At 42.6% G+C, this 15,368-nt stretch overlaps 1 protein-coding gene across 2 annotated transcripts in view; it reads right to left on the bottom strand.

Annotated features, from left to right (window-relative positions):
* The window catches only part of LOC126982920 (prolow-density lipoprotein receptor-related protein 1-like), a 199,081-nt gene that overhangs the window by 48,908 nt on the left and 134,805 nt on the right, over positions 1 to 15,368 (bottom strand). For both annotated transcript variants that reach the window (XM_050835201.1, XM_050835202.1), the window contains exons 45-49: positions 12,826 to 12,963; positions 11,004 to 11,258; positions 9,722 to 9,924; positions 2,078 to 2,262; positions 1,313 to 1,530 (exon numbers count right to left, since the gene is read on the bottom strand). In XM_050835201.1, the coding sequence (XP_050691158.1) occupies positions 1,313 to 1,530; positions 2,078 to 2,262; positions 9,722 to 9,924; positions 11,004 to 11,258; positions 12,826 to 12,963 (999 nt within the window). The remainder of the gene's footprint in view (positions 1 to 1,312; positions 1,531 to 2,077; positions 2,263 to 9,721; positions 9,925 to 11,003; positions 11,259 to 12,825; positions 12,964 to 15,368) is intronic.

Raw genomic sequence — 15,368 nt, 5'->3', positions numbered from 1 at the left:
GTGGAAAGGAATGAGGGTGGAGGAGGAGGGTGGTGGAAGATGGTCATGGAACTGTAAAGGTAATTCTCAGACCATGATGGCGAAGATGTGCTGGACCAGTCTGGGCGTGGAGTCTGGAAGGTGGAAAGGAATGAGGGTGAAGGTGGAGGATGGGTCATGAAACTTACTATACATATCATGAAGCTGTTTGATATGAGTTACCAATGGAGGAGGTGGAAGATGGAACATGGAAATCACTATACTACAATGAAGGCTTTTGATAGTTCTGTCTAAATGCATGAGGGAGAAGGAAGATGGAAAGAAAGTTGGAAAGTTTTGTTTAGTCGGGGCAACATCTGGAGAGAGACAGAAGGGGAAGGAATTATAGGAGAAGGGAACAGATCCCAGGAGACGGGACACAACCCCTGATTAATACCTGGTACCCATTCACTGCTGGGTGGACAGGGGCGTAGGGTATCGGAAAAGCCGCCCAAATTTTTCCACTCCGCCCGGGAATCGAACCCGGGCTCTCTTGGTTGCGAGCCGAGTGTGCTAACCACTGTACCACGAAGACCCCCGAGGGAGGAGGAGGAAGATGAAATGCAGAACTCACTATTACGATGATTATTTATTATGATGACTGCTTGATAGTTCTGCCCAGAGCCATGGAATAGGAGAGTTACCAATATATTAGGGTGGAGGTGGAGGATGGGACATGGAACTCACTATAATGATGAAGCTGTTTGATGGTTCTGCTCTGAGCTGTGGAATACAAGTGCTTGGACAGTTTCATCACAGGCACCTTGTTGATACCAAAAGAGTGGCACAAAATTAAAACTGATGCTGGTACAATAGTTTTTTATGTGCTTTAGATACATGCTTGTCCATGCTCATCCATTTTTTTTTGTGTGCCCTTGAGCTGCCTCCTTTGTTGTAAAAAAAAAAAAAAAAAAAAAAAAAAAAAATACACCTCTCCCCCTGAAATTGACCTCTCTTTTGGCTACTCTTTCCTTTGTCTTTTATAGGAGCAGTGGTTAGCGGGATCTTTTCTTCTACACTTTCTTTTTGTTGCCCTTGAGCTGCTTCCTTTGTTGTGTAAAAAAAGATTCTGATGACACCTGGAGCAAAACTTAAACACAATCGTACCAGCATCAGTGTAATTTATTTATTTTTTTACACCAGAGGAGTCAGTTCAAGGGCATAATACAGTGTTGTGCTGCTCATTTGGCAACAACACGGCACCTGTGATGAAGAAAGCCAAACTCTCCTGTTCTATGGCTCTGGTTCTGCTGACATGAACGCATAACACAGCCCAGTGCACCTCCCGTCTCACCTCTCGTCCTGATCATCTTTATGTTCTTGCCGTCAAGGTCTGAGTAGGCGATGTAGTCCTGGTGAGCGTCGGCCCAGAAGAGCTCCTTGGTGACGTAGGATATTGTCAGAGCGTTCGGCCAGCCCAGGGAGTTATTGACGATGATCCTCTGCCGTGAGCCATCCATGCCCGCCTTGCCTATGTGTGGTTGGTTGCCCCAGTCGGTCCAGTACAAGTAACTGAGGGAGGAAGGATCAAGATTAGGGTCAGCTGTAAGAAGGCTAATAGGCTGTCACTTCCTGTGCTAATCTTAACCCCTTGACTACGGATTTCCTACAAGAAGACATCATCAAGCTACAGGAATGGAACAAAAAGTGGCTGCTATAATTCAATGAAGAAAATGTAAAGTCATGCACCTTGGGAGGGGATATCCAGCACACCAATACCACATGGGAAACACTCCACTATCCACCACAGAGGCAGAGAAAGACTTGGGACTATATGTTACCAGACTACCTGTGAAGGCCAAATCCATGCCAATTGTAGCGGACAGGTTAAGGCCAGCTGTGAGAAGACTGAGTGGTGAGTTGGCTTCTCATTTGCCATATTCATCTTCATCTAAGGCTAACACTTCCTGTGCTGATCTTAAGTAAATATGTGTAGCAGCAATCTTTACAAGCAGAACTTTGCCAAGCCCCCTTTTAATTGTTATACTTGATAAACAAAGCTAACACATACAAACACTACTGGTACAAGACTCCCAAAGCTGCATAGACAGACACTCACCCGCTGTAGGGGTCCAACACGATGGCCCGGGGGTCCTGGAGGCCTTGGTTGATGAGCACTTTATGGTACTGCCCGTCCAGCTTGGAGACCTCGATCGTGTCCTTCCCCTTGTCGCACCAGTACAGGTTCCGGCCGGCCCAGTCCAGAGCAATGCCGTCTGGACTCTGAACGGCGGAGTGCAGCACCTGAGGCCACACAGGCATATTAGAGGTGGTGATGCAGGGAAACCAAAAGGAAAGTATAAATTGTATCCATTACCAACTGAGGCCAGAGACATAAGAGAGGGATTATAAATTAGGCCGCTCAAAAACAAAGCAAATATGTTCTCTGAATTCTTCCTTTCATCCACCATCAGCACCATGACAACAGTAGTACAATTGGAGCCCGAACAACATGAAAATTTGGAGCCTACACAAGCTTACCATCCTTAACCCGGTAGCAGCGACGGGCCAAATTTGTGGCTTTACCGTGTAGCAGTGACGGGCCAAATTTGTGCCATGATATAAACCCCCAAAACAGATGATACATAAACTGATCAGAAATGCTTTGATATATATTATGAAATGGTTTGTATAAGAGATGATTTTTTCTCATTTTTCTCGCTTAGAGGGACCATTAAGAAACATGATCCCCGCTGCTACCAGGTTAAATTTGTGGTATTCCAGACTGTAACTTTTAGGCTTCACTACATAATTTTCATTTGTGTAACTGTTTCTAATTGCTTCATTAATTTTGGTCTATGGTATGAAAGATTTAGGACCTGCTCATTATAGTATATCATTGTTGGTTGAATATTTTGTAGCTTGCATACTAATAAATTTAATCATGTGTTTTTCAAGGGGTTATTACAAAGGGAACTAGTAAGCATTGGGTGTGCTGGGGGCATTTTACTTCATCAAATCGCCGTTCGGCTGGAGGAATCCTCCACATGAGAAAGCTTCACGCGCCGCCGCCAGATCAGTTGCTTCACCGTTGCCACGCCGGAAGGACGTCAGCAGGGCTCCGTCCTGGTTTTCAACTCAACCAATAGGCCACGTGCTTGTTACGCAGGTACAGAGCCTCCTGCCCGTCATCCTATGTTAGGAGCGGGCAGGGCCTTGCAAGTGGCTGTTTCTACAATATTGTGTGGGCTGCAAGGCGACTTATTTGTGTTGTGTTGTCGCGGCAGGCTGCGCCGGCCATGTCTGATCAGTCCCGGGTAGCTGGGGGCCCTCAACAGGTGTCCCCACGGCCACGTTCGGAGTCGAGGCGAGGTGAACCATACCTTGCCTCAGGGGGCTTGGGATCGTCGCAGGACGAGATGAGGCCACATGCTCCTGGTAACAGTCATGGTGGTAGCGGGCGCTCGTATCAGCTGATCGGTGCCCATAAACCACTTCGGCCCCACAGGCGTGCTCGGCCAGCTGCGCCCCGTCCCCACCTGCCCCTGGAACATGGTTTTGGAGGCCATTTCTGAGTTGGGGTGAACAAGCTAGAGGAGGACAGGCAGCCTGCCCCTCGTGTGGCTCCTGTGGTGAACGAGGGTGCGGGTACATCACGTGATGCGTGCCGTCCTCTGTCTCCTCCTCCTGGCTCTTTCTCGGGGTTTTGGATTCAGGCAGTGAGGATGGTGAGATTAGTGTGTTTGCCCCAGGCAGTAGTGCTCTCATGCTGGGGGCCAAATCTTTTGGTCCACAGGAGTTGGTATCAGAGGATATTGACACACAGGTTGCGGACATGGTGAATTACGTGTTCGACAACGGCATGAGGAGGAGGACTACAAGGACATCTGTGAGGACGACATTGTGAAGAGGCCGGCCAACTGTCACGACTCGCACCTGTGGAATGTAACACGCAGGTGTTTGAAGCCCTCAGAGTAGATGCTAGAGGCAGACAGTCGCCTAAAAGAAGTCAACAAGGACATCCTGAGAGCGGCGACCATTATTACAAAATCCCTCTTGGTACTTGACAAGGTAGCTTCTGATGAGGGGAACGCTGAGGTGGCTCGCGAGGTCGGAATGATTAATGGCGCACTGGCTTTGTTGGGCCATGCAAACCACAGGAACAACCTAGCAAGGCGGCTGGTCATGAAACGGGAGATAAACCGTAAGTACTCGCGCCTTTGCTCAGACAGGGTGCCTATGACCCGCTTCCTCTTTGGAGATGACGTGTCACAGTCGGCCAAGAATATTGAAGACGCGGAGAAGCTTAAGCACAAGATTACCACCAAGAAGTCTTCTTTGGCCTGGCGATTCCCTGGGGGGAGGACGAGGAGTTCTTGGAGTAAAGCACCAAACAGGAGCTTCTCATCCAGGTTCCAGCCTTATGGTTTGCCGAGGACAGGCTACAGGGGCAATCAACGACCTGCACAGGCGAGGCAGGATACGGATCCAAAATAGCACAAGGCTCATCAGTAATTGAGGCAAGTAAGGACTTTGAAGCAGGTAGACTGCACTATTTTGTTTCTGAGTGGCAGAAATTTACACAAGACCCATTTGTTTTGGACATTGTTCAGCATTGCCACTTTAATATCAGTGTAGAGGACATAGAACATCTTTACTTTAAAGAGGTTGAATACCCATTTAATAAGGAACAGCAACAATGCATTTCTAAGGAAATTCGCAAGCTCTTGCAACTCAAGGTCATTCAGGTTACTCAAAGGACTGACGATCAAATTATTTCCCCCATATTCTTAAGGAAGAAGCCAAATGGTGAATACAGACTTGTGCTTAATTTGAAAGAGTTAAACTTACACATCCCATACAAACATTTTGAAATGGAGAATTTTGAGCAGGCAATCAAACTTATTCATGCGGGTGACTGTTTGGCTTCAGTGGACCTTAGGCATGCTTATTACTCAGTGAAGGTTGCAGAGGAACAACAAAAATTTCTTTGTTTCACCTGGCACGGTACTGTTTACAAATTTACATGTTTGCCAAATGGAATTTCAGAGGGGCCACGACTGTTCACCAAATTAATGAAACCTGTCTTTGCTACCTTAAGAAAGAAGGGTTACAGGATCACCAGTTTTATTGATGACACGCTTATCATTCACAGTACAAGGTCAGGTTGTCTTGAAAGCATAAATGATACAATCACTTTGTTGAGGAGTTTGGGGTTCTACATTAATGAAGAGAAATCTGTCCTGATTCCTACGAAGTGCATAGAGTACTTGGGTAATGTTATTGACACGGAGAGTATGAAAATTTACTTGCCTGAACGCAGGCTGGATAAAGTAACACAAGGTTGTAAGGCCCTTCTGAGCAAGGAACGACACACCATCAGAGGGGTCGCTAGAGTGATAGGCATGCTTGTAGCTGCCACCCCAGCAGTGGAACTCGGTAAGCTTCATTACAGGAAATTAGAAGCAGCAAAGATTGCTGCCTTAAAGGAAGAGAAAGGTGACTTTAACAGGAAAATGACTATCACTAATGACATGAGAGAAGATTTGAATTGGTGGATAAATAACGTTTCAATTCAGGACAGACAAATTTTCAGAACAGGACCAGATATTGCATTGTACACGGATGCATCTCGCTCAGGCTGGGGTGGTCACCTAGACCAACAGACAGTGAGTGGTTATTGGTCAAGGGAGGAAAAACATTTACACATAAATGCTCTCGAGCTCAAAGCCATTCTCCTGACACTGCAAACATTCACACTTGAACTCAGAGACAGGCACATAAAGGTTTTCTGTGACAACACCACTGCCATATCGTATGTCAACGAAATGGGGGGTTCTAAATCGCAAACTTGCAACAACATATCTATTGAAAGTTGGGACTGGTGTGTGGGAAACAACTCGTGGATCATATGTTCGCACATACCAGGCAAAGACAACGTTATTGCAGACATAGCTTCTCGTAAAATTAATGACAGACGCGAATGGAAACTGGGTGAAAACATCTTCCGGGAGTTATCTCAAGTGTTTGGTACTCCTTCCATTGATCTGTTTGCCTCTAGAATTAATAAGCAAGTAAGCACGTTCTGTTCGTGGAAACCAGACCCAGAGGCAAAATATTTTGATGCGTTCTCATTTATATGGACACAGTTTCAACTTTGTTACATCTTTCCTCCGTTTTCATTAATTACTAGGTGCCTGCAAAAGCTAAAAGCAGAGGTAGCGAAAGGGTGGATGGTGGTGCCACTATGGACTTCGCAGCCTTGGATGGGCACTCTCCTCCAGTTGCTGGTCGATCACTCTCGTCTGATCATGGGGAAGGATGTGCTGACGCACCCATCTACGGCAGAACCTCACCCGCTATTGAAACACACGAGACTCATGGCCTACGAGAACAGGGCGTATCTGCAGAGGGCGCAGAAATCGTTATGGTATCCTGGAAACCTGGCACAGAGAAGCAGTACAGGCCACACATCAGAAGGTGGGCCCAGTTTTGTCATAGACGGGATATCGATCCCGTTAATCCCACTGCACCAGAAATAATAAACTTTTTAACGGAAACATTCCACCGGAACGTGGGCTATGACAGTATCAACACAGCAAGAGGTGCTCTATCTTCATTGGGAATTGTAGTCAATGGCTGTAGGGCAGGGGTCCACCCTCTGGTGATCCGCTTTATGAGAGGGGTGTTCAATTTGAGACCAACCAAACCCAGGTACACAGACACTTGGGATGTTAAGCCCGTTTTGCAGAAACTGAGAACGATGTACCCACTGAAAAAACCTGTCACTTAAAGAAGTCACATTAAAACTCGTGATGTTGATGGCACTGACACAAGCTGCCAGAGTACAGACGTTACACTTGGTGGTATTAAATGGCATTACTATAGGAGATGACTTCATTTCAGTGCCTTTGGGGGGAATTCTTAAGCAGGGTAGGCCTAGCTACAACATTCGTAGCATTAAGTTTCAGGCTTATCCACAGGACGCCAGTTTATGCGTGTGTGAAACCTTGAAATGCTACATTAAAGCCACACAAGAACACCGACAAATCACTCAACTCAATGACATTAAATTATTCATAAGTTTCATCAAACCACATAAAGCAGTGTCTAAAGACAATGTTGCACGTTGGCTTAGAACTATGCTTAATATGTCTGGGGTAAACACCAACACTTTCACAGCAGGTAGTGTGAGGCCAGCCGCGGCATCAAAAGCCAAAGCTATGGCTGTACCACTTGAATGCATAATGGCAAAAGCAGGATGGTCAAGGGAAACCACCTTTGCAACTTATTATGACAAGCACATTGTCACAGGGACAGATGCATTTCAGGAGGCAGTGTTGGAATAAGTACATCAGCGGACAGCAGCTTGGATGCCCATGTTTGACTCTAATGCAGCTGCTTTTGTGGGCCTCAAAGTTAGGTTAAGATTATGTTTACATGTTACATGCAAATCTTTATGTACATACATTAATAAATATGTTATGTTTACACGAGGTACTGGTGAGCCCGGGTTACAGAGACTACTGGGAGTCATAGTGACAGCGGATTAATATTTTTATGGTTTTATTTGGGGATGATGGATTACTACAAATTGTTCCAATTGCATAGTCCTCAACAGGTCAAGTTGTCATTTTGTTATATGTACATGCTCATACATGTACTTGCAAGGTCAATATGGTGTTATCTGTTTCCAATAAGGTTATTATTCCCCAAAATTCACGATACACATATGGTACGACACCCACATGGCTTCAAAGCCTCATGTGGAGGATTCCTCCAGCCGAACGGCGATTTGATGAAGTAAAATTAGAAAAGTACACGAGACTTACCTTAGGTCAGTTGAAGTGTACTTATAATTTTAAGCAAATCGCCTCGGCTGGTTGGAAGCCTCACATGCCCTCCTCTCCCACCCTTCGCTACTAATTACACTACTAATTACGCTACTAATCACACGACCAGATACCCTTTATTTCATGTGGGCGTTCGTACATGTCAAAGTCTGATCTGGCGGCGGCGCGTGAAGCTTTCTCATGTGAAGGCTTCCAACCAGCCGAGGCGATTTGCTTCGCAAAATTATAAGTACACTTCAACTGACCTAAGGTAAGTCTCGTGTACTTTTCTAATTTTCCACTAACATAACATTTAACGAAAGAAAGAAAAAAAGGGGTAAAGAATGAATGAAAGAAAGAAACATTTAAAGAAAGAAAGGAAAAAGGGAGAAAGAATGAAGGAGAAAAAGAAACATTTAAAGAAAGAAAGGATAAAGGGAGAAAGAATGAATGAGAGAAAGAAACATTTAAAGAAAGAAAGGAAAAAGGGAGAAAGAATGAATGAAAGAAACATTTAAAGAAAGAAAGGAAAAAGGGAGAAAAAATGAATGAGAGAAAGAAACATTTAAAGAAAGAAAGGAAAAAGGGAGAAAGAATGAATGAGAGAAACATTTAAAGAAAGAAAGGAAAAAGGGAGAAAGAATGAATGAAAGAAACATTTAAATAAAGAAAGAAAAATGGGAGAAAAAATGAATGAGAGAAAGAAACATTTAAAGAAAGAAAGGAAAAAGGGAGAAAGAATGAATGAGAGAAACATTTAAAGAAAGAAAGGAAAAAGGGAGAAAGAATGAATGAAAGAAAGAAACATTTAAAGAAAGAAAGGAAAAAGGGAGAAAGAATGAATGAGAAAAAGAAACATTTAAAGAAAGAAAGGAAAAAGGGAGAAAGAATGAATGAGAAAAAGAAACATTTAAAGAAAGAAAGGAAAAAGGGAGAAAGAATGAATGAGAGAAAGAAACATTTAAAGAAAGAAAGGAAAAAGGGAGAAAGAATGAATGAGAGAAAGAAACATTTAAAGAAAGAAAGGAAAAAGGGAGAAAGAAACATTTAAAGAAAGAAAGGAAAAAGGGAGAAAGAATGAATGAGAGAAAGAAACATTTAAAGAAAGAAAGGAAAAAGGGAGAAAGAATGAATGAAAGAAACATTTAAAGAAAGAAAGGAAAAAGGGAGAAAGAATGAATGAAAGAAACATTTAAAGAAAGAAAGGAAAAAGGGAGAAAGAATGAATGAGAGAAAGAAACATTTAAAGAAAGAAAGGAAAAAGGGAGAAAGAATGAATGAAAGAAACATTTAAAGAAAGGAAAAAGGGAGAAAGAATGAATGAGAGAAAGAAACATTTAAAGAAAGAAAGGAAAAAGGGAGAAAGAAACATTTAAAGAAAGAAAGGAAAAAGGGAGAAAGAAACATTTAAAGAAAGAAAGGAAAAAGGGAGAAAGAAACATTTAAAGAAAGAAAGGAAAAAGGGAGAAAGAAACATTTAAAGAAAGAAAGGAAAAAGGGAGAAAGAATGAATGAGAGAAAGAAACATTTAAAGAAAGGAAAAAGGGAGAAAGAATGAATGAGAGAAAGAAACATTTAAAGAAAGAAAGGAAAAAGGGAGAAAGAAACATTTAAAGAAAGAAAGGAAAAAGGGAGAAAAAATGAATGAGAGAAAGAAACATTTAAAGAAAGAAAGGAAAAAGGGAGAAAGAATGAACGAGAGAAACATTTAAAGAAAGAAAGGAAAAAGGGAGAAAGAAACATTTAAAGAAAGAAAGGAAAAAGGGAGAAAGAATGAATGAAAGAAACATTTAAAGAAAGAAAGGAAAAAGGGAGAAAGAATGAATGAGAGAAAGAAAGAAAGAAAGAAAGCCTGAAGAAAGCCTGAAGAAGTATGTAAACCGATGTACAAATGCCGAACACACACATAGTAAAAGACACGAGCCACTCACCATGGGCTTGGAGTCGTTGCACATCTTCTTTATCGAGGAGGAGGTGTGCGTCACGTCGGACCAGTAGATGCAGTTCTCCTGTATGTCATAGTCGAGGCCCACGGCGTTGCTGAGGTTGGCCACGAGGACCCGACTGTTGGTGCCGTCAACCTTCATCTCCCTGATCAGGTAACGGTTGGTGAAAATGAGTTTGGGCTTCACCGCTGCAACAGACAGAGAGAAAATAAAAAATAGCAGACTGATGATGATGGATAATTTAACCCCTTGACTGCAAATTTCCTACAAGAAGACATCACCAAGCTAGGAATGGAACAGAAAGAGGCTGCTACAATTCAATAAAGAAAAATGTTAAGTCATGCACCTTGGGAGGGGATATCCAGCATACCAATACCACATGGCAAACACTCCACTATCCACCACAGAGGCAGAGAAAGACCTGGGAGTATATGTTACCAGGCTACCAGTAAAAGCCAAATCCGTCCCAATCGCAGCAGACGGATTAAAGGCTTGCAAATGGTTCATAAGGGTAATGGTAAAAATACAGCAGACCCTCCAGACAGAGAGAAAATAACAGACTGAGGGTGTGACATAACTTAAAGGTTTGGAAATGGGTTGCGAGAGTAATAATAACTAAAAATATATCCATGAAAATAACTTTAAAGAACACCATCACTCTCAACACATAACTTAATAGACTTGCAAATGGGTCATGAGAGTAATACCAACTTAAAATATATCCAAGTTGCATGAGGATGGCTTTGAAGAGCACTGTCACACTGAAGCTTGGAAATTGGTCATGAAAGTAAGGCTGAAATATTATGAAGAGCAGGAAGATGAATCAGAAGGCCACTGCCACACACATCACACAACTTGAAGGCTTGGAAAAAGTTTCGTTTAGTCGGCGCAACATCTGTGGTCATATGCCAGAGAGAGACAGAAGGGGAAGGAATTATAGGAGACGGGACACAACCCCCGATTAATACCTGGTACCCATTCACTGTGGTTGTGAGCCGAGTGTGCTAACCACTGCACCACGAAGCCCCCAAAAGTGAAGGCTTGGAAATGAGTCATGAAGGTAAGGATGAAAATATATCTGAGTCACATAAATATAGTGCCGGAAAATCCACACCAGTCATACCTGTCCAAACATTTGTAATCCACAGTAATGGGAAGACACTGTATGGCTGATCTGAACTAATGGTAAAACATGGCATGGCTGGCGTGGCTTTTTCCAGCACTACTGAAAGGTAACTTAAGAGGAGCACTGCCACATCCGACTTACTAGAGTTCGCCCGGCAGTTGTGACCATTAGCCTCCGCCACATAGCCCTCCGCACACTCGCAGATGTAAGAGCCCTGAGTGTTGCGGCAGAAGTGTGGGCACGGCGAGTCCTCACACTCGTCAATGTCCTCACACAGCCGGGAGTCATTGGTGTTGATGATGAAGCCCGCATCGCACTGACACGAGTAGCCGATGGCCTTGTCGATGCAGCGGTGGGCACACACCTTGGGGCTGGTCTGGAGGCACTCGTTGACGTCTGTGGGTGAGAGGTGCGTGTGAGAAAGTTGTGGTTATTTGCACTTCTTCCTATTACAGGGAGATCTTATCTTTGTATAGCTTCCACCATCTGAACATAAGACTATAAAAACAAAGACCTATTGCACATGGTATTGTCAGACACTCTTGCCCCTATCACAGCAACCCTTAAACAGGTTAATACACTACCTTCCTCTTTCCGAACACAAGATCACACAAAACCAGAGACCTACTACAAAAGCTTTCATCAGGCACTCTTACCCCTATCACAGTGGACTCTTGAACAGGTTAATACACTACCTTCCTCTTTCCGAACACAAGATCACACAAAACCAGAGACCTACTACAAAAGCTTTCATCAGGCACTCTTACCCCTATCACAGTGGACTCTTGAACAGGTTAATACACTACCTTCCTCTTTCCGAACACAAGATCACACAAAACCAGGGACCTACTACAAAAGCTTTCATCAGGCACTCTTACTTCTATCATAGTGAGCTCATAAACAAGTAGATAGACAAGCTGCCACTCTCTAAACACAAGAACACACAACACCAAAGACTTACTGCACAGGCTTCCACTGGACACACTTACTCCTATCACAGTGGACTCATGAACAAGGTAGTTTTCACTCTCTCATCACTAGACCATATAAAACCAGGGAGACTTACTACACAAGTTTTCATTGAACACTCTTAACTCCTTGACTGCGGATTTCCTACAAGAAGACACCACTAAGCTACAGGAATGGGTCAAAAAGTGGCTGATACAATTCAACGAAGAAAAATGTAAAGTCCTGCATCTTGGGAGGGAATATCCAGCATACCAATAGTGCATGGGAAACACTCCACTATCCACCACAGAGGCAGAGAAAGACATGGGACTATATGTTATGAGGCTACCAGTGAGCTGCCAAATTCGTTCCAATCGCAGCGGATGGGTCATGGCCATATTCTTAAACATATCGGCACCCAAGTAAACATATCTCAAAAGGTTTTCATGTGAGTTTTAGGAATTTCCAGGGTAGTTTAATGACCCTGGTGGTAGTGTGACCCTTCTTCTGCATCACAAACCTAAAATACCACTCATTAGGATGCGACTGATCTTTTTGGCCCTTGGAACAGTTGATGTGAGAGAAGCATCTAAGAACACCAACCTTGCTCCTACCACAGTGAGCTATTAACCCAGTAGCTGCGGGGATCATGTTTCTTAAAGGCCCCTCTGAGCAAGAATAATGAGAAAAAATCATCACTCACGCAAACCATTTAATAACATATATCAACGCATTTGTGATCAATTCATGCATCGTCTATTTTGTGGGGTTCATATCATGGCAAAAACTTGGCCCGTCGCTGGTACACGGTAAAGCCACAAATTTGGCCCGTCGCTGCTACCGGGTTAAACAGGTGAATAGATGCGCTTTAACTGTCTGAACACAAGATCGCACAAAACCCGAGACTTGCTGCACAGGCTTTCATCAGGCACTCTTGCTCCTCCCACAACAGGCTCATGAACATAGTAGCTTCCACTCTCTCAAAACCAGACCACACAAAACCCGAGAGACTTACTGCACAGGCTTTCGTCGGAGGAGTCCCCACAGTCGTTCTGGCCATTACAGAGATACGTGTAGTTGAGGCAGATGTCATTGTCACACTTGAACATCCCCTGAGCGCAGTCACTGTGGTTCAGGGTCGTGGTGTTGGAACCTGACGGGGCGGGAGAAGGAAAGGAAGATGTAAAATGTAAATGCCAACCTGTTAACTCATTCTGCATAGTTTTTGTCGTCCCTTCTTATTCATCCTTCTCCTTACTTTACTGGCACTGTCTTTTTTCTTTTCTTTCTTTCTTTCTTTTATTTATTTATTTATTTATTTTTCATGAAGGGGACTGTTTGGGTCTATATAGTTTATTTTTAAGTTTCCTTGATGCCCTTTCCTGGATCTCAATAACAATAATAATAATAATAAGTGTGTCTGTGAGATATGATGGTGGTGGAGGATGGTGAGGGATAGTGGTGATGGTGGTGGTGGTGGTAAATTAGGTGGTGAGTGATAGTGATGGTGGTAATAGGTTTGATGGTGATGGTGGTGATGGTGGTGATGGTGGTGAGGTGTGAAAATGGTGCATAGAAGGAGGCATGGCGGTGGTAGTGAAGGATGGAAGATGACAGTAGATTGAGAATGATGGTGATGGTGATGATGATGGAAAGGCGTCTTGTTACCATTTAGCATTGCTCTCACGTTACACAACACTCTTATTAACACCTTCTTCTTCCCTTCTTCTTCCTCCTCTTCCTCTTCCTTCTTAGTGTTTTACGAGAATGGGAAGGACATGAAACTCTTATTAACAAGGATATGAAGACTTTGGGAGGAAAAAGGACTTGATAGAGATGATTCAAGGACACTGATTAAATGTCTAACCTGTTATTATTATTATTATTATTATTATTATTATTATTATTATTATTATTATTATTATTATCATTATTATTATTATTATTATTATTATTATTATTATTATTATTATTATTATTATTGAGATACATTAGAGGATATCAAGGGAAGAAGGCAACCAAAATTTAAAGAAAGAATGAAAGAAAAAAGAAAGAAGAAAAAGAAAGAATGAAAGAAACATTTAAAGAAAGAAATAATAGAAAGAAAAAGAAAGAAAGGAAGAAACAGTTCCCTCAAAAAAGCAGACATGGATATGAGAAACACAACAAGACATTGACAGTAAATGAAGAAAAAAAAATGAGGAACAAAAATATTACACACACAACCATAAAAAGAATACGAGAAAATTGACACATAACAAATGATGACGATAAAGATAACTGTGATAAAAATGATGATGATGATGATGACGATGATGATAATGATGATGGTGGTGATATGGGGGTAAACAAGTGTTAATAGCATAAAAACTGTGCTAGATCGGCGTCGCATGACCCTCCAACACCCCCCCAACAATTTATATTATGCACGTAGGGGTCTAAAATGGAAAATGCTGAAAAGTAAAGATGGCGCCACTATAAACACTTGCCTGCGCCACAACGGGCTGGGGCCGACCATCAGGCCCTACTATGAAGGCCTTACCAGCGCCACAGGCCAAGACGTAAATAACAAACAAAAACAAAAAACAGCTGACTTTGTTCATAATGCCATGTTGTAGGGTTCATCAGGGCCAACAAATGCTATTATACAATGTCATGTCTACAATGCCAGGAAAACAACTTGAAGAGAACAACAACAACACCAAGAAGATGGACAATTTGTTGATCGGTGTCTGCGACGCCGATAAAAAAAGCGTATAATGCCCCCCCCCTCCCCCCCCCTTCCCTGTGTGGTGCCCCCCCCTTCCCTGTGTGGTGTCCCCCCCCTTCCCTGTGTGGTGTCCTCCCTTCCCTGTGTGGTGTCCTCCCTTCCCTGCCTCGTACATTTCCAAGCAACACAGGCAAAGGGAGACACACACGCCGCCTCTCCTGGGACAAAAATAGACAGTGATGCAGATGGCTCAGTGTGTGTGTGTGTGTGTGTGTGTGTGGGCATTCCCAGACAAGTGGAATGCTTAGCTGTCCACATTATACACTTTGCTGCCCCTAGTAAAGACACCTTAGAATAATAAATAAATAAATAGGTAAACAAATAAATAAATAGAAATAGAAAACAGATATTTGAGTATGTAACAAACTCTAATTATTCTTGAAGCATTTTACTTATTATTTAGGAGGAATGCCCTAGATAAATACTGATGATAAATAGATAAATGAAAATATATAAATAAAACTGAGACTAATATGAAACAAGCTACAATTTTGAGTAGATACACTTTGAATGAAAAGAAAGAAGGAAATAGAAAGAATGAATGAATGAATGAGTGAAATATTTAAAGAAAGAAAGAATATGAGAGAATGCAGAAGAAAGAAAGAATGAGAAAGAAAGAAAGAAAGATAGAAAACCTGAAAGTGGAGCATGGAATTTAGGACGTGCTTCTGCATACAATTTAAATTATAGTTCTTCTGTTGCAAGTTGAAACTCCCTAATATTTAATGCTCCCTCCCCCCCTCTTCCCTCCCCCAAAACAACAAATAATAATAATAATAATAATAATA

The sequence above is a fragment of the Eriocheir sinensis genome, chromosome 52 (genome assembly GCF_024679095.1).
Source record: "Eriocheir sinensis breed Jianghai 21 chromosome 52, ASM2467909v1, whole genome shotgun sequence".
NCBI lineage: Eukaryota > Metazoa > Arthropoda > Malacostraca > Decapoda > Varunidae > Eriocheir > Eriocheir sinensis.
Note: the sequence above shows the minus strand (reverse complement) of the source record. Positions and strands in the feature narration are given on the sequence as shown.